Source organism: Neolamprologus brichardi, chromosome 20 (assembly GCF_056152115.1).
Source record: "Neolamprologus brichardi isolate AB-2024 chromosome 20, ASM5615211v1, whole genome shotgun sequence".
Classification (NCBI taxonomy): domain Eukaryota; kingdom Metazoa; phylum Chordata; class Actinopteri; order Cichliformes; family Cichlidae; genus Neolamprologus; species Neolamprologus brichardi.
The window spans coordinates 31,749,242-31,772,807 of record NC_142123.1 but is presented as its reverse complement, the minus strand read 5'-3'; the positions used below and the strand labels follow the sequence as shown (position 1 = coordinate 31,772,807).

At 44.6% G+C, this 23,566-nt stretch overlaps 1 protein-coding gene across 3 annotated transcripts; it reads left to right on the top strand.

Moving 5' to 3' along the window:
* Positions 1 to 71: 71 nt before the first annotated feature.
* hcfc1b (host cell factor C1b) lies at positions 72 to 23,007 on the top strand. Of its 3 annotated transcripts, none has more exons than XM_087834313.1 (32): positions 72 to 193; positions 4,855 to 5,067; positions 6,951 to 7,099; positions 7,357 to 7,517; positions 7,599 to 7,801; positions 8,375 to 8,459; positions 9,394 to 9,500; positions 9,691 to 9,870; positions 9,956 to 10,273; positions 10,361 to 10,506; positions 10,736 to 10,906; positions 10,999 to 11,223; positions 11,326 to 11,439; positions 12,655 to 12,853; positions 13,165 to 13,280; positions 14,853 to 14,991; positions 15,809 to 15,975; positions 16,129 to 16,294; positions 16,415 to 16,692; positions 16,929 to 17,069; positions 17,175 to 17,258; positions 17,330 to 17,396; positions 17,479 to 17,615; positions 17,695 to 17,871; positions 17,944 to 18,142; positions 19,386 to 19,541; positions 20,738 to 20,943; positions 21,051 to 21,158; positions 21,245 to 21,430; positions 21,525 to 21,828; positions 21,914 to 21,974; positions 22,492 to 23,007. In XM_087834313.1, the coding sequence occupies exons 2-32, from the start codon at positions 4,887 to 4,889 to the stop codon at positions 22,529 to 22,531; spliced, it is 4,971 nt and encodes a 1,656-aa protein (XP_087690439.1). In that variant the 5' UTR covers positions 72 to 193; positions 4,855 to 4,886; the 3' UTR covers positions 22,532 to 23,007. The 3 variants fall into 3 exon arrangements, with proteins under 3 accessions (XP_087690439.1, XP_087690438.1, XP_087690437.1); XM_087834312.1 differs by having other exon boundaries at positions 80 to 197; XM_087834311.1 differs by lacking the exon at positions 72 to 193 and adding an exon at positions 524 to 538.
* Positions 23,008 to 23,566: the final 559 nt, after the last annotated feature.

Genomic DNA, 23,566 nt, shown 5'->3' with positions numbered 1-23,566 from the left:
ATTTAGTTTCCATTTCTACTGAAAGACTGTAGCTGTGTGTTTGTGTATGTCCTGAGGGGTGCGCTATTGCGCCGTGAAGTTGGGGAGGAAATGGCGTCTCTTTGAACGGCATGTCGAAGATGAAGATGAGCGTTTGAAGCTACGGAAAGATTGTTCTGAGCTCAGTCTGACTGTACACGACAGAATCCGCAAAGTGAGTAAGTACTCCAGACCGGACCGGGCAGGACCGGGTCGAATGCTACTCGCGACTTTTCAGCCTGTTTGAGCGGTTAACGGTACTGCCGCCATGTTTGTTGAGGGAAGGGACGTCAGTGCTAACAGCCGTTAGCATAACTAGCTACTTATTTAATGCAAGCTCGTTGTTGAGCTACATTAACCGTTCCAGAGCTACTCAAGCCCGCGGGCTAAAGAATCATTTTTAACAGGAAGTTTGGTGAAGGCTCCATCAGTTAACCACTATTAAATTAGCAGATGCTAATCATTAATGAAGCTTCTGTGCTAGCTAAGCTATCCGTACGGCTACCTGCAGCTCTTTGTGGTAATTTGAGCTAATGTTGGACGCTATCTGATACAACGATGATAATCTTTGGTTAGCACGAGAACGGTCTGCTAACAGCACATTAATAAAGTAGACTAGCATTAGCAACCCTGCAGAATTGCTAACGTCTGCTTTTACGCTCCGTTTCCGGATCAGAATGGGCAGATAGCCCGCCGGCTTCCCGTAGAGAGAAAATGGTTTTGTTTTGGTTAGGTGGACAAATACTTGTTTCACCCAGGGGATCTAAAATGTCTCATAGAACAGCTCCTAAACGTTTTGATTTCTCTCCAGGTTTAATTTACAGTTGTGATAAAGAAGATACGAAAGAAATAAAACATTATACAAGTTAGCCGGTTAGCTTTGTGAGTGCATGCTAACAGCTTTAGCCTAGCGGTGGGTTTTAGCATTAGCTAGCAAATAGCTGTGGCGCTGGATTCCCCTTATGTTGTCATGAATGTTACTGAGCAGCAAATAAAAGTGCAGCCAGGTGCGTCGGTTACCTGCCGAGCTAACCGGAAGCGGAGAACAGCAGGTGTACCTGAGCTTTTAATTGTTCCGACGTGAAAAAGCCCGTGTAAGGTTTCAATGGGAGTTCAGCTGGCTGTGTTTGGATTGTCCACTTGGTCACAGCAAGCATTTCCATGTTTCTGAAACAAACAGCAGAGCATTAGCAGGACAGATTTTAGGACACTGTGAAAACAATGATACTGATGTTGTTAACGTATATGTGTCCAAAAAATAAATATCTAAAATACAAATCTGTGTAAAGAATTCCAGCTTTACAAGCCCAGCTGTAAATTTTACACTATAGTAATGTAATAGATGCAGGACATAATACATGTGTGTGAATGAGAGGGAGAAAGGTGTAACAGTGAAACTGCAGCTTGATTTGAAGGTAGATGAGTTTAAATACCTGGGTTCAGCCATCCAAAGTAACGGACAGTGCACAATAGAGGTGAAGAAGGGTGGAGTAAGTGCAGACAAGCGTCATTGGGAACTTGTGACAGGAGGATAACAGCGAGTTTGGAAGGGAAGGCAAGGCTGAGATGTGCATGGGAGGGATAGAGGCTATAGTGGACAAAGGATGCAGGATGAAGATAGAGCTGTCAGAGAGGAGGAAACGAGGAAGACCACAGAGAAGATAAATGAACGTAGTGAAGGAGGACTGTGCTAGCAATAGGGTGAGATGAAGGCAGATGATCCGCTGTCGTGACCCCTAAAGGAAGTACCTAAAAGAAGAATGAAGCCAAATACAGTAAATTATATTACATCCATATTTAGTCTACAGTCATAGACTGTATGTTAAAAATGGACACATCTACAGCAATATTACCAGTTGGTTTTGCCAGCATGATCATTTTTTTGTTGGAAGTTGAGCAGGTCCCTAATGCAATTTGAAGCAACCTTTCTTTGACCTATGAGGCAGTGGTAAAAATATTATAGGGTTACCTAGGCAACCAGAGCCTTAATTGTCCTAATAGAAAATTAACAGTTAATTACACAGTGATGTGGTACAAACAGTTCAGCCTTAGCAAAGCTTAGGCAATGGGGTGAATTTGATGCAGCTGATGAGAATGTGCCTGTACAAGTGAAAAATATTTCAGCTTAAGCAAAACGTGCTGCTGCTCGGATTATCCTGATTTTTAGGACACTGGAAGTTTCCGGTCAATGATGGTCTAAGCTGATAGATGTAGGATCTTCTGTACGGTGTTGTAAAACCATGATAGTGCTGCTGTAGAATCCACAGTCTTGTGTCATGAATTGTATTCGTAAAGTTACAGGACGTAGGCTAGATGTCCTGGGTAGAACTTTTCAACCTTTAATCCTACATCTGTGGTGGAGGCCGCTGTTGCCATGGAAATGTTTAAACCTAAGATCATCAGGTTGCTTTGAGAGTGTGAAACTTTAGAAACCACAAGAGTGCTGATTGCAGTCAGGTGCAAAGCTCTGTGTCAATAAGGAGGCGATACTTAAACATAATGCAACACAAACTACAAAAATCCATTCAAACTGTTATTGTACAACATATTAACCATAGAAGCACTACAACAATGAAAGCATCGCATTTAGAGGGTTTACGGCCATTTGCTGTGGAGTCTTGGATCTGCAGTTAATTATGTGATGAGTGATTTCTTATAATTATGTAATTATGTACACAGTTTTGAACCTTTGTCATTTTTTCCATTTTCCATTATTATTATTTTTTAATACTAATGAAATCTTTTTATGGTCAAAGGTCACCTCTCAGCTGGTTGTCTCGGTTCAAGGATTAAAACTCTTTATAAAAGGATTTCCTGAAATAGGAAATGGGAAATTCAATTCTGGAAACAGAGACCTTATAAAAAAGTAGCTGTTGAGCTCTGTTGTGACATTTACTGTAGAGAATGTCAATAGCACTGCAAAATGGCTGATTGAATATAGCGTGTTATATAATGGGCGAGGTCAGGGTGAAGCTATCCAAGTGTTCACAAAGTTATTTTTAAAAACAACTTCATGTAAACCGTTCCTTAATACAATTTTCTGTGTTTATTTTGCAGTTAGTTTGTTAGTTTTCTGGTGTGTTTATCGCAGAAGCCCGGGTGTGTTGTTCTGTTTGAGTATCTAAAAACGTCGATGCTATATTGGGTCTGCTTGGAGGGACCCTCCGCTTTGACTGGTTGTTGTTAATGGTAGATGACGGCAAACTCTCAGGGCCATCAGGCAGAGGCAGGCGAGGAACCAGGCCTTGAGAATTTGGGTCAAGTCCTGTTGAAAACATTCACGTTGTGTGGCATATTTAACTGTGGTATATATTAAACAGCATTTGAAAACCACTCCAGTAGGTGTCTAAGATGGAAGGTTACGGTGTTTTGACTAAATTTGGGCCGAACGTTTAGTTAATGTAATTATAAAATGTAATTAAATATAATGTGCACTGAAAAGTGTAAGAATCCCAAATTTGCAGCTTTTCTTTGCAAGTTTGAAATTTGTGTTTTTCTGTTGGGTGGATGAAGCAGCACGGCGATGGCGTCACTTTTAGCTCTGGGCCTTTTACGAATCCCTCCAGTTTTTTCGGGTGACACAGTCAGGGGGTAAAATCCCAGTTTGGAGGTGAAACATATTTATGCTACCTGTCAGCAGCAATGCTGTTTAAACAAACATTCAACAACCAGCTCAGTCAAGTCCACAACTGTCAGTTTTCCAGTGTCCAGAGCATCATCAGTCACCCGACAGGGAGGCAGCCAATCACAGCAGGCCAGAGCTCCAGGATCTTCTGCATCCTGACTGGAACTGCTGCGTTTAAATGGTGCAAGTCATTCAGGCACAAATAATGACTTAAAACAGTCATTCAAGCACATTTCTTTCAAAACTCACACATGAAGATTAGCTTTTTTAATTAATCTTTTATATTAATCTTTTATATGCCTCCGGACTCCAGGGTAAAAAATAATTATCTAAGAAGGTAATCAAATACATACTTATAATAAATACACAATAAATAAACAATAAATAAAAAATGCAGTAATAAGATTAGTTAGTCCCAAGTTATTTGAATCTGCCAGCAGTTTTCTGTCATTTGGGGTCTATATGAGCAGATGATGGCTGAACTGATCAAAGTTTTTGATTCTGTATTCAGATTGTAAAGTGATTTTGAATTTTTCAGCCGACTTTTAGAAATGAAGTAATTATTTTTTAATTAATAAATATTCCCACTATTGTAAATGTACAGATTAAATTAAGTTAGAAAGTTTAATACAGTAGACTGAAAGCTGTTCACGGAGCTAATAAGTCACTGTTTTGTATATAGAGGTTACTACTGAGGACAGGAAGTTGTCTGTTAGCTGCTAGCTGTTAGCCACCTAGCTTCACTGCCATTTTCAGCGGCTTCTGCTAGCAGCAAGATGGCGGCTCCCGCCCCGGCTGCTCTGCGTGTCTGATAGCAGCCTGCTGCCTCCGGGGCTCCTCACAGCACTGCACGCAGCAGCCGTATGCTCATTTGTGTTAGCCTGAGCTGCTATTGGCGGCTTCCTCCCGTCTCCAAGCAGCGCCCACTGGGCTGGATAGCACCCCAGTGGTCTCTGTCTGAGCCCGATTCTGCGGCTGGATCTAGAAAGGAAGGCTTTTTTATATAGTGGGTCCAATAAAAGGGGACGGACCGGGTTAGACCGCAGCTCACAGAGCGGCTCTTTAATCCTGGTAGCAGAAGCTAGTTAGCCATTCAACAACGTCAGGGACATTAGCCGGCTAGTTAGCTTCTGGCGCTAGTTAGCGGGCTAATGCCAGCCGCATACCGTTTTAAACTCGCGACTGAATTTTGATCTTTGTCTGTCATTGAGGACCGAGAGGAGCGCACCCAGAGAACAGCCCAATGGAAGCCAAACCCGGGAGGCCAGCGGTGCTACAGCCCCGCTGGAAGCGCGTCGTAGGATCGACTGGTCCAGTCCCACGGCCCCGGCACGGACACAGGGCCGTAGCCATTAAGGAGCTGATGGTGGTGTTCGGTGGGGGGAACGAGGGGATCGTGGACGAGTTGCATGTCTACAACACAGGTACGATTCATATGCTCCATGTGTCCAAATAATTATGAGTATGGTATGTGTGGCTGCATGCTAAATTAATTTATATGCTATCTCGATGCTAACTGTGCTAAAGAGCTAAGAGAGCGGAGTTTTGTTCTGCTTGTGACTAATGAGGCTGAAATGCTCAATAAATAATAACCCTTATCCTGCTAGGCTATGCTACGCTAGGCTAGGCTAACCTCAGACTACCAAATAAAACCTACTAGCCCCGCTCCGCATGCTAACAAGGTTAGCAGGCAGCTAGCGGCTAACCGGGCGGCTCTGGCAGAAGCATAGAGAGAAATGGCGCGTTTTTACTGAAAACATTGCTGACGTCACATGGACACACCCCCACGTTGCTGCAGAAAATAAAGAAAAACATTTAAAAACAAGCCAGTTTAAAAACACTTACGTTTCAAAATTCGTTTTTAGTGTTTTTGTATTTGCGTCCAAGTGGTTTGTGGGGTCGTTATTTGTTTAATATGGTTGTCTTTATTTTATCATTCTCTATCGTGGTTCTGACCTGCAATCGACTGCAGATAAAAATCTGCATGTATCACTAAATTTTTACATATTTACGACTTTACTAATTTCTCAAGTTATTCCGTTTACATCGGGCATTTTTAATAAAATAAACAGAAAGCAAAGTTACTGTTAAAAAAAAAACAGTTATCTAAGAAAATCAACAAAAAGTTGATTCTGTTCATCTGGACTTAGCGTTTTGTGTGGTACTCATGGCCATTGATCAGTGGTCTTTGATCAGTGGTTGTTGATCAATGGTCATGAGAATTTGCATGATTAAGATTAAGGAACTGACCTCCCAGCCCATTGTTCATTCAGTGGGCTGGTTTACTTTCCTGGATGATTGAGAATGCATCAAGACGTTATCTAAGAAAACTTAATTGCTGTGTGTGGAGATTGTGTTGTTGATGATTTCCTAAAGCTTTAGGTTCAAAGCACAAATGTATTTTGAGCCAATTGGTGTCAAGCGTATTTGTACTGTTTTATTACCTTAATAACATTCTCTGGGGCTGCTGTTCATGCTTGTTGAATGTGTTTCTTTCAGTTGATGTAGATTTAAACATTTTTGTATGTAGTGTGTTTTCATGCCAAGTTCACATCTTGTTGATGTGAGCTTGCAGGCTGCAAATGTTCCAAATCTAAATGAGCTTTTTTCATGAAAAAACAAGTATAATTTCTAAAGTTTGTAATGGGGTTTTCTCTCATTGTCCCTGTTTAAATCTCTTGAAATATTTGTCATGAAAATTTGTCACAGTGATCATTAAACTGTGTGAATAACATAATTTAATAAAACTTTCCAGCAAGTGTTAGACCAAACCAATGACCTTCTTAGGGTCTACCATGTAGAGTGTGTATGTGTATGTTCCACATATCAAATCCCTCTGACTGAACATAAGACTCGAGAGGCTGGATCATCTTCCCATTCGAGCTTTTCAGTTTTGTCAGCGCACTTTGACCACAGTTTGCTGTTAACTAAAAGACATTTTGCGAACATAAAAAGAAAAGGTGTTGGTGTAGCAAGCATGAAAAACCTCCAAACTGCTGACACTTTGCTGTCAGCTTCCTCCACACCCACTAACTGCTGTCCTGCAACAAATGAAACATGGAGAAATTAAGCAGGTCCCGTTTTCTGAGTGGGGGTTGATCCGATGTTCCAACCAAATATTAGATTCCTGCATCCCTACTCGTAGTGTGTGTGGTGTCAGAGGATGTCTTAAGAGGTTCAGTTCAGTCTCCCAGATTTCACAGTGACTCTTTTAACGGTCCCAACTGGGTGAAGAAGTTACATTGCTATCATGAAACACTGGAAATCAGGAACATCCTGAATAACATCTGACCAATCTGACTTCCAGCCACCAATCAGTGGTTCATCCCTGCAGTCCGTGGTGACATCCCCCCCGGCTGTGCCGCCTATGGCTTCGTGTGTGACGGGACGAGGCTGCTGGTGTTCGGAGGGATGGTGGAGTACGGCAAATACAGCAACGACCTATATGAGCTGCAGGTCAGTGATGCTACTGCAGGGAGCGGGGTATCAGACGCTAACTATCACAGATGGCGATTGACGGTGTAGACAGCAGTGTGTTAGCCTGTAGGTACATAGCTGATTAGCGTGGCTATGCTTTTTTCTTTTTTTATTCATTCATCTCAACTGTAAATGTGGTAAAAACAGTCATTCAAAGTGTCTGCAGAGCCTGGAAGTCTTTATGAAGCTTTATAAAGCTCATGAAAGTTTCACTATGTAACACCTTATACCTTCAGGCGAGTCGCTGGGAGTGGAAACGACTGAAGGCCAAAGCGCCAAAGAATGGCCCACCCCCCTGCCCCCGTCTTGGACACAGCTTCTCTCTGATTGGAAGCCGGTGCTACCTTTTTGGTGGACTTGCCAATGATAGCGAAGATCCCAAAAACAACATCCCCAGGTAGGAAACGTCGGGAGCCAGAGCAAAAAACTATTGGTCCAGATACAGACTTTGAGCCTGTTCTTTGACCTCTGCCCTCAGATACCTGAATGACCTGTACTGTCTGGAGCTGCGGCCGGGCTCCAGCGTGGTCGGCTGGGAGATTCCAGCAACGTCCGGCCCACCACCACCACCCAGAGAAAGTCACACGGCGGTGGTGACGACAAACCACGGGGCCAGCAGGTTAATCATCTACGGAGGCATGAGTGGCTGTCGGCTGGGGGACCTGTGGGTCCTCGACATAGGTGAGGTGGCGTCATTGCTGAGTGTTTGTGTAGTTCTGTGGAGACGAGTGTCCTGATTCAACAGCTGTTAAATTTACAAAACATTTGGTCTGAAGACACTATATAATGTGGATTGCACAACACTGGACATTATATTCCTCATTTCCAGTTAATATTTGTACAGCTGCTGTTATTGTGTGTATATATATTTATATTTCTCTTACATTCTTATATATTTCTATACTGTGTATTGTGTATTTTGTTGTACAGTTATCTCATTCTTAACTTAATTTTTTATATTTTATTTTATTCCTTCCTGGTTAAATTTACCCTTTTTTATTTTCATATTTATTTATTTCCTATCTTATTCATAGCCTTTTCTTTTTTCTTTAGGTCACGAGCAGTTGTCCAAGCATTTCACTGCATTTCACTGCATATCGTACTGTGTATGACTGTGTATGTGACAAATAAAAAAAATTTGAATTTGAATTTGAAGTAAACAGCAAAAAAAAAAAAAAAATCAAAAAATGGGACACTCGGGTCCAAACCTGCTGTACTGACTTCTGATTGGCTCCTGTCTTCTTCATAACACAGACTCTCTGGTGTGGAGCAAACCAGGCCTCGGTGGGACGGCCCCCCTACCTCGCAGTCTGCACTCCGCCACCACCATCAACAACAAGTACTGCCCCCCCCCACACACACACAAAGATCTCCTTGTTTATTTTTTATTTGTTTGTATTTCAAATAAAGTGTCAGCATCCCAGAGCTTTTTTTCCTCTCTTGAGGACTTTAAACAACAGCGGTTGAAGGGACAGCTCTGCTATCTAGCCATCAGGTTGCCACTGTACTGAACTTGCATATCAACAGTGTGACTTTTACTATTGTATTAATTGCAAAAGCAGAGGTCACTCACCACACGCCTGTCGTAAAGGCCTAAGAGCCTTTATTATAATAACTTTTCTGTCCCTGAATGGCTCTTTTTGTTGGCAGTCACACAGGCGTTGGCTGATTTTTGTTAACAGCCCAAATTTAAAAGAAGCCGGCTGAAGTGGTCCTGGTGCTTCTATCTGGAGGTTATCTGGGGAAACCTGGAACTGGGTGGGAACACCGGGGAATACCCAGAAGTTTCTAGAGATATTGAATATATGATCTTTGAGCACTTCAGGTTTCAATAAGAGGAACTGGAAAACCTTTCTGTGGAGAAGGATGTTTGGAGTACGCTGGTTATTCAGCTGCTGTTGTGACTGAACTTTAGACGAGGAGCAGATAGATGCCAGAGTCAGGCTGTGTGACGGAGAGGAACTATGGCAGGTGTGCGTTTTGATGTATTTTGGTTACTTTGGTGACGGAGTAATCTATCATCTTGAGCACTGCTATAACTGAAGAAAAGTGAAATCAGTCTACTTGATGAACTTGGAACTTGTGGGAGAACTGAAGGCACACAGGAGAGATTATGTCAGATGGCTTGGAGACACTGTTTCTGTTTAAACTGCTGCCCTTACAATCTGGACCTGCATAAGTGGCTGAAAATGGATGGGGGTCAGATATCTAAACAAGGACGTCTGAGCTGTATTCTACTACTGCACGCTGAAATCCCGACTGTTTCCTTTCAGGATGTATGTTTTTGGAGGTTGGGTTCCTCTGGTGATGGATGATGTTAAAGTGGCGACTCATGAGAAGGAGTGGAAGTGCACCAACACACTGGCCTGCCTCAACCTAGGTACAAATACACACTCAGATACACAGCAACACTCACTCTTCACATGTGTGGTGCTGAGCGCTCGTGTTCATGCAGGTCATGTAAATTATATTGCTGACATAACAGATGTTCGACATGTGCATAAATAACTGAAACTAAAGAGGAATTCAACACAAACGACAAAACTGTGAGTTCACTTGTCTGCCTCCAGACACGATGTGCTGGGAAACGGTGCTGATGGACACTTCAGAGGAGAACATCCCCAGAGCTCGCGCAGGTCACTGTAGCGTCGCCATCAACTCCAGACTTTATATCTGGAGCGGCAGAGATGGATACAGGAAGGCCTGGAACAACCAGGTGTGCTGCAAAGACCTCTGGTACCTGGAGACCGGTGAGTGCACTAACAGAGGTGTACTAGTGCTGTTGTACCTGAGCTGACAGTCTGACCTGGTATCATTTGTCTGACCTGTTCTCAGAGCGTCCCTGCGCCCCCTCTCGGGTGCAGCTGGTGCGGGCAAACACTACGTCTCTGGAGGTGAGCTGGGGGCCGTCGCAGACTGCAGACACCTACTTGCTACAGCTGCAGAAGTACGACATTCCCGCCACGCCTGCGGCCTCGTCACCTGCCACAACCCCTTCCCCCACTATTGCCACACCTGGAGCCAGCTCCCCCAAAAGCCCCGTCACAGCAGTACCAGCCAACCAAGCTGTCCCCCTGTCCGGCATCACGCTCGTCCCTACTCCCACTGCATCTGTAGCTGGAACCCCGTTGGCTGCAGCTGCTAAAGCACCAGGTGGGTCTCCACACTTGCACAGGTAGATGTAGTGGTGGTCGAGCGGGTGCACACGAATGTCCCTCACCTATCTTTTTGTTTCTGCAGCGATCTTGAAAGTGCCATCAGCTCCGGGTACAACAGGTGGAGCCTCCATCGTCACAGTGAGACAGGCCATGCCCAAGTCGCCAGTTGGTGTGACGACACTTCCTGCAGGTGTTCGTATGGTGGTACCTGCTCAGCCCGGTCAAACGGTAAACAGAACTTTGTTTCTTATGAGCTTTCACCTCCCCTCCCACCCTCCTCAGTACAGGTGTCACACATCGCTCTGCACATGTCGTCCATGTAAGCGTGGATAATCTGGTAAAACAGGATTTGTTCCTGTAACAAACACTTTGTATTCTGTCATAAACTTTGATATGGATTATCATTCATATTTTTCAAATGTTCCTGTTATGACGGCTTATCCCTGTCTCCCCTCAGCCAATCGGCAGCAATCCTCAGATGAGTGGCATGGCAGCATTGGCGGCGGCAGCTGCAGCGACTCAGAAGATCCCTCCATCTACGGCAACGGTGCTGAATGTCCCCGCAGGAGCAACCCTAGTGAAGACCGTCGCTGTCAGTCCAGGAACGAGCAGTCTGCCTGTCAAAGTGGTAAAGATAAAACTCGACTTGACGCCTCCAAGACGCAGGATTGCATCAGAACACGCGGCAGGTGACGTGTAACATCTTGCTCTTTTTCTCAGGTGAGTAACATGGCCACGGGATTGTTGAAGACGGCTGCAGCCCAGGTGGGTGGGGCCTCCGTCTCCAACCCTGGGACCCCCAGCAGGCCAATCATCACGGTCCATAAGTCGGGCACGGTGACCGTCTCTCAGCAGGCTCAGGTGGTCACGACGGTGGTGGGTGGAGTCACAAAGACCATCACTCTGGTTAACAGCCCACTGAGCATGGGAGGAGGCGGGACACTGGTGAGTGATGTCAGCTGCAGCGCTGGTTTAGATGATAATTTATCTGATATCAGCATGTGGGTCAGAGTGCTGTTTATGACATCATCCCTCCCTCTGTATCAGCTCAGTAACCTCAGCAGCCTGGGCAAAGTGGTATCGGTGGTCCAGACCAAACCAGTTCAGAGTGGTGCCGTTACGGTCCAGGCTGGGAGCAACGCAGTAACTCAGCTCCTCCAGGTACTGGTCCCAGAGTTTGAACCCCCTCTGTAAACGAATACTGAGACACCCCCGACTTCAGTTTCAGTTCTCACTGGGACGATTAATAAACAATGTTTAGAATCGCCAGTCAAATCCATTTAACCCTTTAAAACCGGTCGGAGCGGGCACGCTCTGTTTTGCGTAACTATTTTTAAATCCCGGTAGCTCTGCAACCACGTAAGCTAGCGCAATAATGTTTTTTGCATATGAAACCGGAGGAGTTGTTCTTACATCTTATGCCATCAGCTTGTCCTCGGTCACAGTTTCCTTCCACATATAGTTTTGCAAAAACTGCATAAAAAGCACTTGCAGCAACAAAAACATAATATTCCAGAAACACGCTTTGCCGATCCGATCAGCTGTTTGTAACACTTCCTACGTTGGAATAGACGTCAGCGCGAACTATCGCATGTCCGCCATGACCTGCCCGAAACCGGAAGTGATGTCATTTTCGCAGAAATGTAGTTTTTTACCGTCCGGGCCTCAATGAGCCTATACTGGTGTTTTTAAAAGTTATGTTTGACTTTATGACTTTCTGTGTGGTTTCTGGGATGCTTAGGACTCATATTGCACTGCTGGAAATAGTTTATTTTGATGCATATGCTGCTTTTTTGCAAATTTGCATTATAATATTTATTTTTGTTTTTCCTGCAGTATATAAAAATTGGTGTATTTCAAAAATAAAACTATGAAGACACTCAAAATAAATTTCCTGTGGTGGGAAACTATTTTGTGCAACTTTTTTGTATTTACAGTTTTGAGGGATAAGCCTCTTAAATTTCTCTAACTAGAAATATATGTTAAAAAAGCAAAAACGATTTTCAATTTCTTTGTAGTTTATTACACTTTTTTGCAATTTATGTAATTACTATGCACTTAATGCAGACATATTATTAAAATCTAGGCTGTAATGGTTGTATTGATGTATAGCAACTTGAAATGCTCCCAAAAATGGCACTACAGCATGTAAAAATATAATATAAGCTCTGGCGGACTTCTATGGTAGGTCTTAAAGGGTTCAAAACTGCTTAAAGTTTGGGAACTCTTGGCAAATTTTTTCAAAACTTTTTTTACGTCATGAATTTATCTGCATGGTGTTATACAACATTAAATGTAAGTTTCTTCTCTGACTAGAATGTAAAAAATTTTAAAAACTCAGTAACCCCAATTCTTCCTCCTCCGGCTTCCTGTCAGGCTAAGGGCGGTCTCCCTGCAGGAACCATCCTGAAGTTGGTATCGTCTGCCGATGGTAAGCAGACCACCATCCTCAGCACGGCACAGGCTGGATCCTCAGCAGGGAAACCCACCATCCTGGGCGTCGCGCCGGCAGCCTCCAAACCCGGAACCACCATCATTAAGACCATCCCAGTGTCAGCTTTGCAGGGAGGCGCAGGTACAACACCAGCACACACACCTCAAAGCCTTCCATGATTTAAAGAGCCAGTAACACATCCAAATAGCCTCAGTTCTGTGTTTCAATGTTGTAGATTCTGCCTGGTTAGAACAGTCGTTTCATTGGTAAAGGAGATAAAAAAGCAGAGAAACCTTTTGCTGCATTAAGAGAACTCGACCAGCTCTTATTACGACTGCCTCATTGGGGTCATTTCACTCCCCCGGGAACATCCCTGAAAGAAAGTGGGACCACTGTAAGTCCAGTTTAATGTTTAATGTGGTGGATGACTGAGTGAAGCTCCTCCCTTCCAGGTGGAAACAGTCCGATCACCATCCTGACTACCAAGATGGTGACTCCAGGGACCGCTGGAAAAATCCTCACCACCGTGCCAAAAGTGTCTGCAGGAGGCCAGCAGGGGGTCACACAGGTAATGCACGCACACACACACACACACACACACACTGTAATGCGTGAACATGCAGACAGTAAAATTCAGGCTGAACGAATCAGACTGATGAGACGTGTTGGTTTTAGAACGTCAGGAAAAAAAACATAAGCTTAGAAATCTGCGAGAAACTGTCAGAAAACAATCCTCGGAAGTCTGTGTTGGTCGTGTGTTTGTTTAATAGACGGTAATCTGATGTACTCCATGTATCAGCCACATCCGCCACATTTGACACCACATCAGTGGTGTAGACACCACCAATACATGTGGGTTGGTAGACACCAACCCACATGTATTCAATTAAAAAAATTATACCCAATGAGACACTTGAGGCTCCTTTACATGAACCCTCTGTTGCCACATCGTTGTCATCTTTATGCTCTTTTAGCATCAGGTTAAAGTGGCGTGTACAAAGTGCAGCAAAGCTTTTCTCTTCAGTTGTTCATGTTATTGGCTCACAGTCACCGTGATCCGCCTGTCATCACAGTTATTATAGTTTTGTTTTTTTCTCATTTAATTTTTTTTATTAATTACACATTAAATTTTAATTTGTGACATTGATATTTAAAATGGCTAAAACTATTAAATTCAGTCCATTTTTTAGCTCAAGCCTCATCAGGCTGGTTGTGCTGACAGGTTTTAACAAAACTGTGTTAAATATAAATATATTTTCTTTTCATTTTAGTTTTCTAGTTCTGGGTCATAAAGTTGTGTTTTTTCCAAAAATATAGTACTTTTTTTTTTTTCTCCATTCTCAGGTTTAAATTATATTAATTTTTTTAATAACTGTAACAGTTCAAATACTGTACAGGCAGTGAGTTTTTGTGTTCGTTTGTTTTTGTTTTTGATGGAAACCCTGATTAACAAAGCTGTGTCTATTGATTTTTTTTTTTGTTCTAAGACTGTTTTCATACCTGTAGTTCGTTTACTTTGGTCTTGATGAGTTTGTAAACTTGTTGCTGGTTTGGTTTGTTTACGTCACTACAAACCACATGAGAATATTCAGTCTGCTCATTGGCCAGGTGTGTCTGGGGCGGGACAACAAGAGTAAATACAGGAAGATGATGCTGTGCTCTGGACTATAGGAGAACTGGAGTAACTAATTTCACAGCTAGCTTCTAGCCCGTTCATGCCTTTGCACATCTAGAGTACTTTGCTGCAAAGCATACGTGGCTACAGAACATTTTAAACGTAACGTACGCCTGGTAGTTTGTTCGAATCGAGGTCCGATTACATTCACACCGTAAATGAACCACCCTGGCGTTCATTTGGAACCGCACCGAGACCACCACCTCCAGAGGTCTCACTGCAGTTGGTTTGGTCCGTACCCAATTACTGTGTTCACACCTGCACAAATGAACCGCACCAAGGAGGAAAATGAGTTTGATTTAGACCAACTAAACACCGCAGTTGTGAAAAGACCTTAAAGTCTTTTTGAGGGGCGCCAAAATTACCTTCATGAAGGAAAAAGTGAGGATTATCTTTCCAGCACCACCCAGGGGATTTAAAGCCAACTGAAGTATTTTGTGTGTGTGTGTGTGTGTGTGTGTTCAGGTGGTGTTGAAAGGAGCTCCAGGTACGCCCGGCACAATCCTCAGGACCGTCCCGATGAGCGGAGTCAGACTGGTCTCGCCAGGAGGTGTCGGCACCAAGCCCGGCACAGTAACCACGCTGGTTGTCAAGGGAACCACAGGTAACCCACCTGCACTGACCCTCACAGCAGGGGGATGCTGTTGCTACGAGGCTACAAACTAATGCCTGACAATGTATGATTTGTCACGTTTGTTTTGTCAGTGCTGCAGTGACATGTCTGCCAATCATACTAACATTAGAGCAACATTGAGCTCCTCCAGACTCTAATGACACCTTTTTTCTAATAACACTCACATGCAGTATACACAGCGTGTGATGTTGAAACAGCTGTATGACGTAGTTCTCCTTATCAGCCTGAAACATTTTGAATTTTCACACTTTGTGTTTTTGTCTGGCATTATCGACATGTCTTTGTTGCCTCTGCTACTATGTGTGTCTGTGCTTTAATACACAGACAAACGCCTCCTTTCACTGCATGAGACGTTCTGTTTTTGGTATGAAGAAGATTATGGGACATAGGCCTCTAAACAGCTTGACTTTTCACACTTAAAGCTCTCCAGTGGGCTACACTAGACCCTTCAGTGGGTCGGTTCTGGCACCAGGGCTGCATGATTAAAACTTCTCTTCTACACTGCAAATATGTTACATGTATAAAATGTCTCACCACTGAAACATTTGCATGCAAACTACAGCAACAGCATCCATCCTACATTATCCAAAAGTAGCAGGGTTAAAAATCTGACCCAAATTTGAGGTCGGAGATGATGACGACCAGCTGGCTCACGATTTTGTAGCAGCGATGATAGCGCTGTCCAAAATGTTCCAGCGGCTGTTGCACTGCACCCCCGCTAAGTCTGTTCAGTGTCAGTGGACATGTGACCAGTCCAAACACAGCAGCTGTGATTTTACCTCTGCAGGTGTCTCCAGTCTGGGGACGATTACAGGAAACATCTCCACCACCGTGGCAGGAACCGCCGGTGCTCAGGTTAACGCCTCCTTGGCAACGCCAATCACCACCCTGGCAACTATTGCCACACTGGCTGGCCAGGTCACGACAGCCACAGCTGCCACTGGACCCAAGCAGGTAATTCATCTAATGTTGGAGAAATACTGGAATACTTTACTGTAGTACTGCAGTTACACTGGACAGGACATGAAAAAACTATCAAGCAGAACTTGTTTTTAGTACTTTTCTTTCTCCATTATTCTGTAGTAATACTGTAATTTCTCTCTGTAGGTGACTCTGATCACAACACCAAGCGGTGCAGAGGCTCAGCCGGTCGTCCAGGATCTGCCAGTCTCTATCATGGCTTCTCCTACTTCAGAGGAACCTGGAAGTACTACGATTACGAGTACAACAACTACTGCGCAGGGAGAGACTGGGGAAAGTGCAGTTGCTGCAGGTACAGAAACCAGTACCACAAGTTTTCTATTTAGCTGCTGCACGAAATAAACTGTAATGCACGTTGAACTACGTGATGGTTGTTTCAAAGTTTTTTATGCTGTTATTAATGATGCTGCAGTGACAGTGGTCTGCTCCAACCCGCCCTGTGAGACGCACGAGACGGGGACGACGAACACTGCCACAGTCGCCACTGCAAATATCCTCGGTAATAACCAGGTGTGCTCCAACCCACCCTGTGAGACGCACGAGACGGGGACGACCAACACCGCTACCGTCGCCAGCGCCAACATCGGCGGTAGCAACCAGGTGTGCTCAAACCCGCCCTGTGAGACACACGAGACAGGAACAACTAACACTGCCACGGTGGCCTCAGCGAGCATGAGCCAGCAGCTGCAGGTGAGTTCATGGAGTCTTTTTTCTCTCCGTAGTACCAACTCAGCTTGAGTCGAGTCTCCTCAATCATTCTGTTATAATTGAGGACCAGCTCGCTGTGCATGTGGTTGTTATAGGAGCGCATAGTCAAGTCTGTAAAACGGTTTAGCTAACAGTGCAGGAAAAACTCAGTCCTGTAAGGGCTCGCAAGGTTTTTGCTGATTCTGTGTGACCATCATGTTCCCGCTTTTCCTCCTCAGATGAGTTCAAACCAGCCTGCAGCTCAGCAGTCAGCTCCACCTGCTGTCATTCTGAACACCTGCTCAAATCCACCGTGTGAGACCCACGAGACTGGAACCACCAACACCGCCACCACTGCTGGAGTTGGTGGGCTCCAACAGGTCAGAGAGCGCTTGAGTCCTGACACATGCAGGTTACTGGTGGACAGTCGTTGGTTGAAGGTGTGGTGATGTCTGTAGTTAAACACCAGCTGTTTGTGTCTGCAGGTGTGTTCGAATCCACCGTGTGAGACCCACGAGACCGGGACCACCAACACTGCCACCACAGCTGGAGCTGGAGGGCTCCAACAGGTGAGTCAGCTGATCAGAAGGTGAGTTGTGGCAGGTTAAAGACAAACAAGAGTAACGGTTTCTGGTTTCAGGTGTGTTCGAATCCACCGTGTGAGACCCACGAGACTGGAACCACCAACACCGCCACCACTGCTACAGGTAACCTGCTCACACCTGACTTTTTGAAGACAAAGAAAAACGAGAGCTGAAATGACCTCATTTCCTGTCCTGTGGTCTTCAGCTCAGCAGGGTGGAGACAGCCAACAGGGGGAATCCACAGAACCCTCCACATCTGAGCCCCCCTCCACAGCAGCCAATCAGAGCAGAGCTATTACTACTGTTACACAGGCCACGCCCACACCAGGACCAGCCATACCTGTAAGAGGCGGACACGCGGACACACACCCGTGGCATCACTATTATGACACATTACACCAACATGTCTGTGCCTCCGCAGGAGATCTCGTCGTTGGTCGGACAGCCACGGGAGGAGTCCTCGGAGGCTGTTGCTATGGACACAGCAGCAGATGAGGGGGAGGAGCCTATGCAGACAGACAGCCAAGCAGAGGATGTGATGTCATCAGCAGCGGCAGTGTTACACGTTCATGTTGAGGGTGGCGATACGGCAGCACAGGTAAGACGTCCACACACGCACTTGCACAAACACTCACCTACAGGCAGCTGATTGGCTTGTCCCCACCCTCAGATGGCGTCCTCAGACGGCGGTCTTCCTCAGGAGCTGATGTCGTCTGAAGGGGACGGAGGCGAGGACGTCTCTGGGACGGCGACGACCCTGATGGTGACGGGGGCGCTGATGCCGGATCAGCTGGCTGTTACCACGGCAACAGAGGAAGCAGCCCAGCAGGCGACGATACAGGCAGTACTGCAGGCAGCGGGACATATCGGTGAGAAGATGTCATTATTTTAAAGACTCGTCTGGCCGTAAGTGGACGTAAGAACTCCATGAATATGAAAAGCTGTTACTTCACTTATTTCACACTTACTTTCACCACCACTGCAGTTTCACAACATCACAGCTTCATTAATGTCCGGGTTCTGATTACTCTGATCCCACGAGAGCACTAAAAACCAGCCATGATCATTCACGTTAAGCCAAGAAAAGAGTCCAAACAGCTGGAGCTACATCTGTGTCCTTGCATGTTTCCAGTTCCAGCTGTTTGCTCTTTGGGGTCAGGGATTTGATAAGCCAACTGCAGCGTTTCCCAATTCTCCCCTTTATTCGATCAAACGCCTCCTCGGGAAACATTAAGAGTTCAACGGCTCGCCTTGCTAGTTTCAGGTCATACTGATTAAAACATGAAGTTCATTTTGTACGCTACAGTTTTTGTAAGAATCACAGAGGGGGATTATCCAGGATAATCTCATCAGCTAATGACCTGCCGACCACAAGTCATTAGCTGATGGGTGTGCGGGTTCACAGTCAGGTCCACCCCTCACTCATCACATCTGAGTGTGCAACAAAAGTAAAGGTTTAAAAGCAAAATGTGTGGATCCTGTAATAGGCAATATCTTGGGCTATCAATTACCACACAATTTTAAAACTGTATATCTTGGGAATATTAGAGAGTATGTTATGTACGACGACTTGTATTTGACAAAAATCCTGTTGATAGCTGCAAAGAAAGCTATAACAAGAAACTGGTGCAAACTGGATCCGCCTTCTTCAAAAGACTGGTTAAATATTGTTGGAGAAATCTATGCAATGGAAAAAATGATTAAAGGAAGATATTTTCGTTGCTAAGTGGGAGAAGTGGACATTATATGGCACCAAGGAAAATTAATGAACGAACAAAACATTTAAGGTCTATAACTCTGTATATCTATTGATGCTTGCCCGTATAAAAGTACGTATATAAGCTGGAGTATGTATGCTGCGGAGTAAAGGCAGGTATGCATACGGTAGTTGATTAGAATTGGCACCCACACCTTTTGTTCGCTTTAGTTCTGTTTGTTTTGACTGTGTGCTTGCATGGTTATTTCTCCTGTAATGCAATACATGTCTGTGTTTAAACTGTGACAAAATTATCAATAAAAATTACAGTGTCAAAAAAATAAATAAATAAATGTGTGGATCCAGTGTGACATAGTTGCCTTCATGACGGATGTTATTCTGTCTGTCTTGTGCAGGTGACGCTGAGGGCTCAGAGCAGTCTATTCCCATCGTTCTGACTCAGCAGGAGCTGGCAGCGCTCGTCCAACAGCAGCAGCAACTGCAGGGCATCCACCAACCAGAGCCTGAGCCTGAGCCAGAACCGGAGCCACAGCACAGCAGCATCCCTACAGGTACACCTGCTGTCAGACGTCTAAACTTAGTGTCATTATTGTATATTTAAATGTTGTCATTGTTGCTAGGCAGTTTGTTTTATAATAATAATAATAATAATAATAATACATTTTATTTATATAGCACCTTTCAAGACAGAATCACAAAGTGCTGCACATAAGATTACAAGTCATAAAAAGATTTAAAAAGAGAAAATAAAACAGGCAAAAAATGAACCAAAAGCAGTTTTAAAAAGGTGAGTTTTGAGTTGTTTTTTAAAAACAGCTGCTGAGTCCACAGTTCTTAATGTTTGGGGGAGAGACTTCCACAGTCTCGGGGCCACAGTGGCAAAAGCTCTGTCACCCTTAGTCCTCCTCTTAGTATTTTTATAGCAAGTAAGCCCTGATCAGATCACCTCAGAGACCTGCTGGGGACATCGGGCTGTAGCAGATCAAAGATGTAGGCTGGTGCCAGTCTGTGCACAGCTCTGTAGGTCAAAACCAGGATCTTAAAATCGACTCTAAATTTAACAGGAAGCCAGTGTAACTGAGATAATAACGGTGTCACATCTGAGTACTTGGAAGATTTTGTCAAAAGCCTCGCTGCAGCGTTTTGCACAACCTGCAGACGATCCAGAGAACCTTTGCTTAGACACATAAACAGCGAATTACAATAATCCAAGCGTGACGAAATAAATGCATGTATAGCAATCTTGAGTTCAGAGCAAGATAAAACCGGGCTTAGCCACATTTCATGATAAAAACAAGACCGAACCAGAGATTTCACATGCCCATCCAATGTTTTAGCTACAAACGAATCTCTACGGCCCTTACGTCTATGAATTTAGGCATAAAAACAGACAAAAATAAAACTGACAGGAAAATAAACAGATCAGTTTTCACTTGCAGTAAAGTAAATCGATCCCGACTCTGTGTGAGGAACAAATAAGTCACCTGTAAAGCTTTCAAACTCACCTGTCCATGGATAGATTCTCATTCAGCGTCATAGAGCGTTCGTTAGGAGACAATCGAAGGACAGACAAAAATATTTTCTTCATTTCTAAGAGAACTGAGTTTGGCTCTTTTTAAACTTCATCACTTTTAATCTGCTCACAGGACTGATAGCTGATCAATAACTGATCAGAGCTGATCAGCTGATGACTTTGCTGCTGCTTAGTTTATAAGCCTTATAAGATTTTATATCTTGTGTTTCCCAGAGGGCCTTGCTCCTGCAGACAGCCTCAACGACCCGGCAGCCGACACGAGTAACGGACACGAGCTGGCATCATCGGCGGTAACGAGCGCTGTTGCGCGATTGGCCAGCACGTTTGGTCCCGCCCCCACTCTGACATCAGGGCAGGTGAAGAATGAAGCGCCTGCCGCACTGCCAGAGGCACCCAACGGCATCGCACCGACTGCTCCGGTGAGCGACTGAAAAACAGGCTAATGACATGCTAACAAAACCGTAACGTCATGCTAACAAAACCGTAACGTCATGCTAACAAAAGGCTAACTGTGTGCCCCCTGCAGGTGAAGACGTCGGTGAAGGAGGATCGGTGGTTCGACGTCGGCATCGTTAAAGTCACCAACATGGTGGTCTCGCATTACTACGTCCCCTACGACGACAACACACCTGACGTAAGAACGCCGCCTTTAAATAAAGTTTTATTCAGTTTACAGGGATGTTCCTGTTGATCATGTCTTTGATGACGCCAATCCTGCAGGACGACTCGGGCGCGGTCCCGGACTACACTCGAATGAGAAAGGTGGAGCTACAACCGGGGACAGCCTACAAGTTCCGTGTGGCAGGTATCAACATCTGCGGCCGTGGCGCGTTCTCAGAGGTGTCGGCGTTTAAAACGTGCCTGCCCGGTTTCCCCGGAGCACCCTGCGCCATCAAGATCAGCAAGGTGAGATGCGGGCTTTATGGCCGCCAATTATCCTGCAATGTTACCAGTAGGGGGCGCCGAACCTCATGTTTTCATGTGACCTCTGCTCCTGCAGAACCTGGACGGGGCCCAGCTGACTTGGGAGCCTCCCGCCGTCACGTCGGGGAAGATCACGGAGTACTCCGTCTATCTGGCCATCCACTCCAGCCAGGCTTCCTCCTCCTCCAGTTCAGGTTCTGGTGCCACCCAGCTGGCCTTCATGAGGGTCTACTGTGGCCCCAACCCGTCCTGCCTGGTCCAGTCCTCCAGCCTCGCCAACGCACACATCGATTACACAACCAAACCTGCCATCATCTTCCGCATTGCAGCTCGCAACCAGAAGGGCTACGGTCCCGCCACGCAGGTCCGGTGGCTGCAAGGTGAGAACCACCAGGACCAGGATCAGGTGTGCTGATGTTTTTCAGAAAAAAATGGAGCTCATGTTTGTTTTTCTGTCTTCTGTAGAAACCAGTAAAGACCCCAAAGCAGCGGTGAAGAGACCAGGATCAGGACCCGCTGCAGACCTGTAAGGACATCTTTGACACAACTTTATTGTTCTGTATTTAAAAAACAAAAGGGAACAACCCAACATTCATTTGATCATGTGAAAATGTCCATTTTACTGACTTTACACAAGGAGACTCCATTTGTGTTTCTCAGACGGTTTCCTGTTCATTTTTATGCAAAAAAAAAAAAAAGAGCGAAGCCGACTCCCTTCAGTTATTTTCATCGTGATTTTAGACTTTAAATATCAGCCTCAACGCTTCGACTGCAGTACATGCTGCCCCTCCACAGGGCTGTAGTCACATGACTGCAGGCCGCCTGACCTGACGGAGCGGATAACAGAAACATCCTGGATATGTTGAAGTTTCGCAGCAGGAAATTATACTGTAGTGACTAGAAGGGAAGAAATTACAATAATTAAATTTTTTTGTTTTGTTTTTTAAGATAAAGAAGGATTATTCTGAGCTGTGATTCATGCAAAGCTGAAACGAGTAGAATCATTCTTTAAATCTCACTGAACCTCTTTGTTTTGTCCCTAGTAAATCTGCCGGACCAAAGAAGTTCAGACCCGACCAATAGGAGGAGTCGACTTTCTCCTGAAGACTGTGATTGGTTACTGTTGCTTGGTTGCCAGAACCTGGAGGAGGCGGGACTCTGGAAACAAACAAAACAAAAGACTTGTAGGATATTTGTACATTTTTTTTGACCAATCAGAACTCTTCTTCCTTTGTTGTTTCTTTCTGCTGTTGTCATGGAGACAATGTTGGGCAGAGTCAACAGCATTTCTCCAAATGGGATTAAAATTTGAATTTATTTGAGTTATATGTAGGTAGCTCTCTCTCTCTCTCCCCCTCCCTCTCTCTCTCTGAATGTCTCTCGCCCTCTCTCTGTCTGAGGTCGTTTTAAAGGTCACAGTTTATGGTGCTGTTTGTGGGCGGAGCCTCTGCAGCAGAGAGGGGCGGTGTTTAAACCAGCTCTGTTGTAAATTATTTTCTCCCTGTAGCATTGAAATGTTATTTTCATTTTTATAAACGTCTGTCAGGTTATTCAAAGTTCTTCTTCTGTGGTTTCTGTTTCTTCTTCTGTTGTTCACAGCATTCACAAATTGGTCAGTGAAGGAAACTCGAGCTGTTTGAAAATCAAACCAGATGTTTGTGAATATTCTCAGAAACAATAAAGATTTTTAGAACATTTCCTGCTCTTGGAACAGAAATCAGTGATTTCTCCACCTGATCCTTTCAGAATCAGCTGATTTGTAATCTACTGTAATTCATATCTGTGCAGTGTAGCTTTTATGTCCCTGATGTCAAACATATGGCCTGGCAGCTAATGTTGGTCCTTCGAAGGGTGTTGGATGGCCTTGAAAAGAAAAAGAGTGTAAATTTTGGACTTTTCTATTAAATAAAATAGGATCGTATAACGGGAGTAGGAACTGTTAATCTAATCTGAGCCAAAGGTCTCGGTCACCATCAGTTTTCCAAGTTTTCTTACATACCAGCCACCACCAGTTACACCAATCCAAGTGCTGGATCAAGCATTAAACATAATTTAGGGCTTTTTGAGTCATTTTTTAATTTGTATCTCAGAAAAGACTCAAATTATGCAAAATAGTCT

Excerpts from the sequence above, each read along its gene's own strand:
- hcfc1b (XM_087834313.1), top strand. The coding sequence starts at position 4,887 with ATGGAAGCCAAACCCGGGAGGCCAGCGGTGCTACAGCCCCGCTGGAAG. Across the intron at positions 13,281-14,852 it reads GCCAGCAGGGGGTCACACAG|GTGGTGTTGAAAGGAGCTCC; the intron begins GTAATGCACGCA and ends GTGTGTGTTCAG. Across the intron at positions 17,616-17,694 it reads CACCAGGACCAGCCATACCT|GAGATCTCGTCGTTGGTCGG; the intron begins GTAAGAGGCGGA and ends GTGCCTCCGCAG.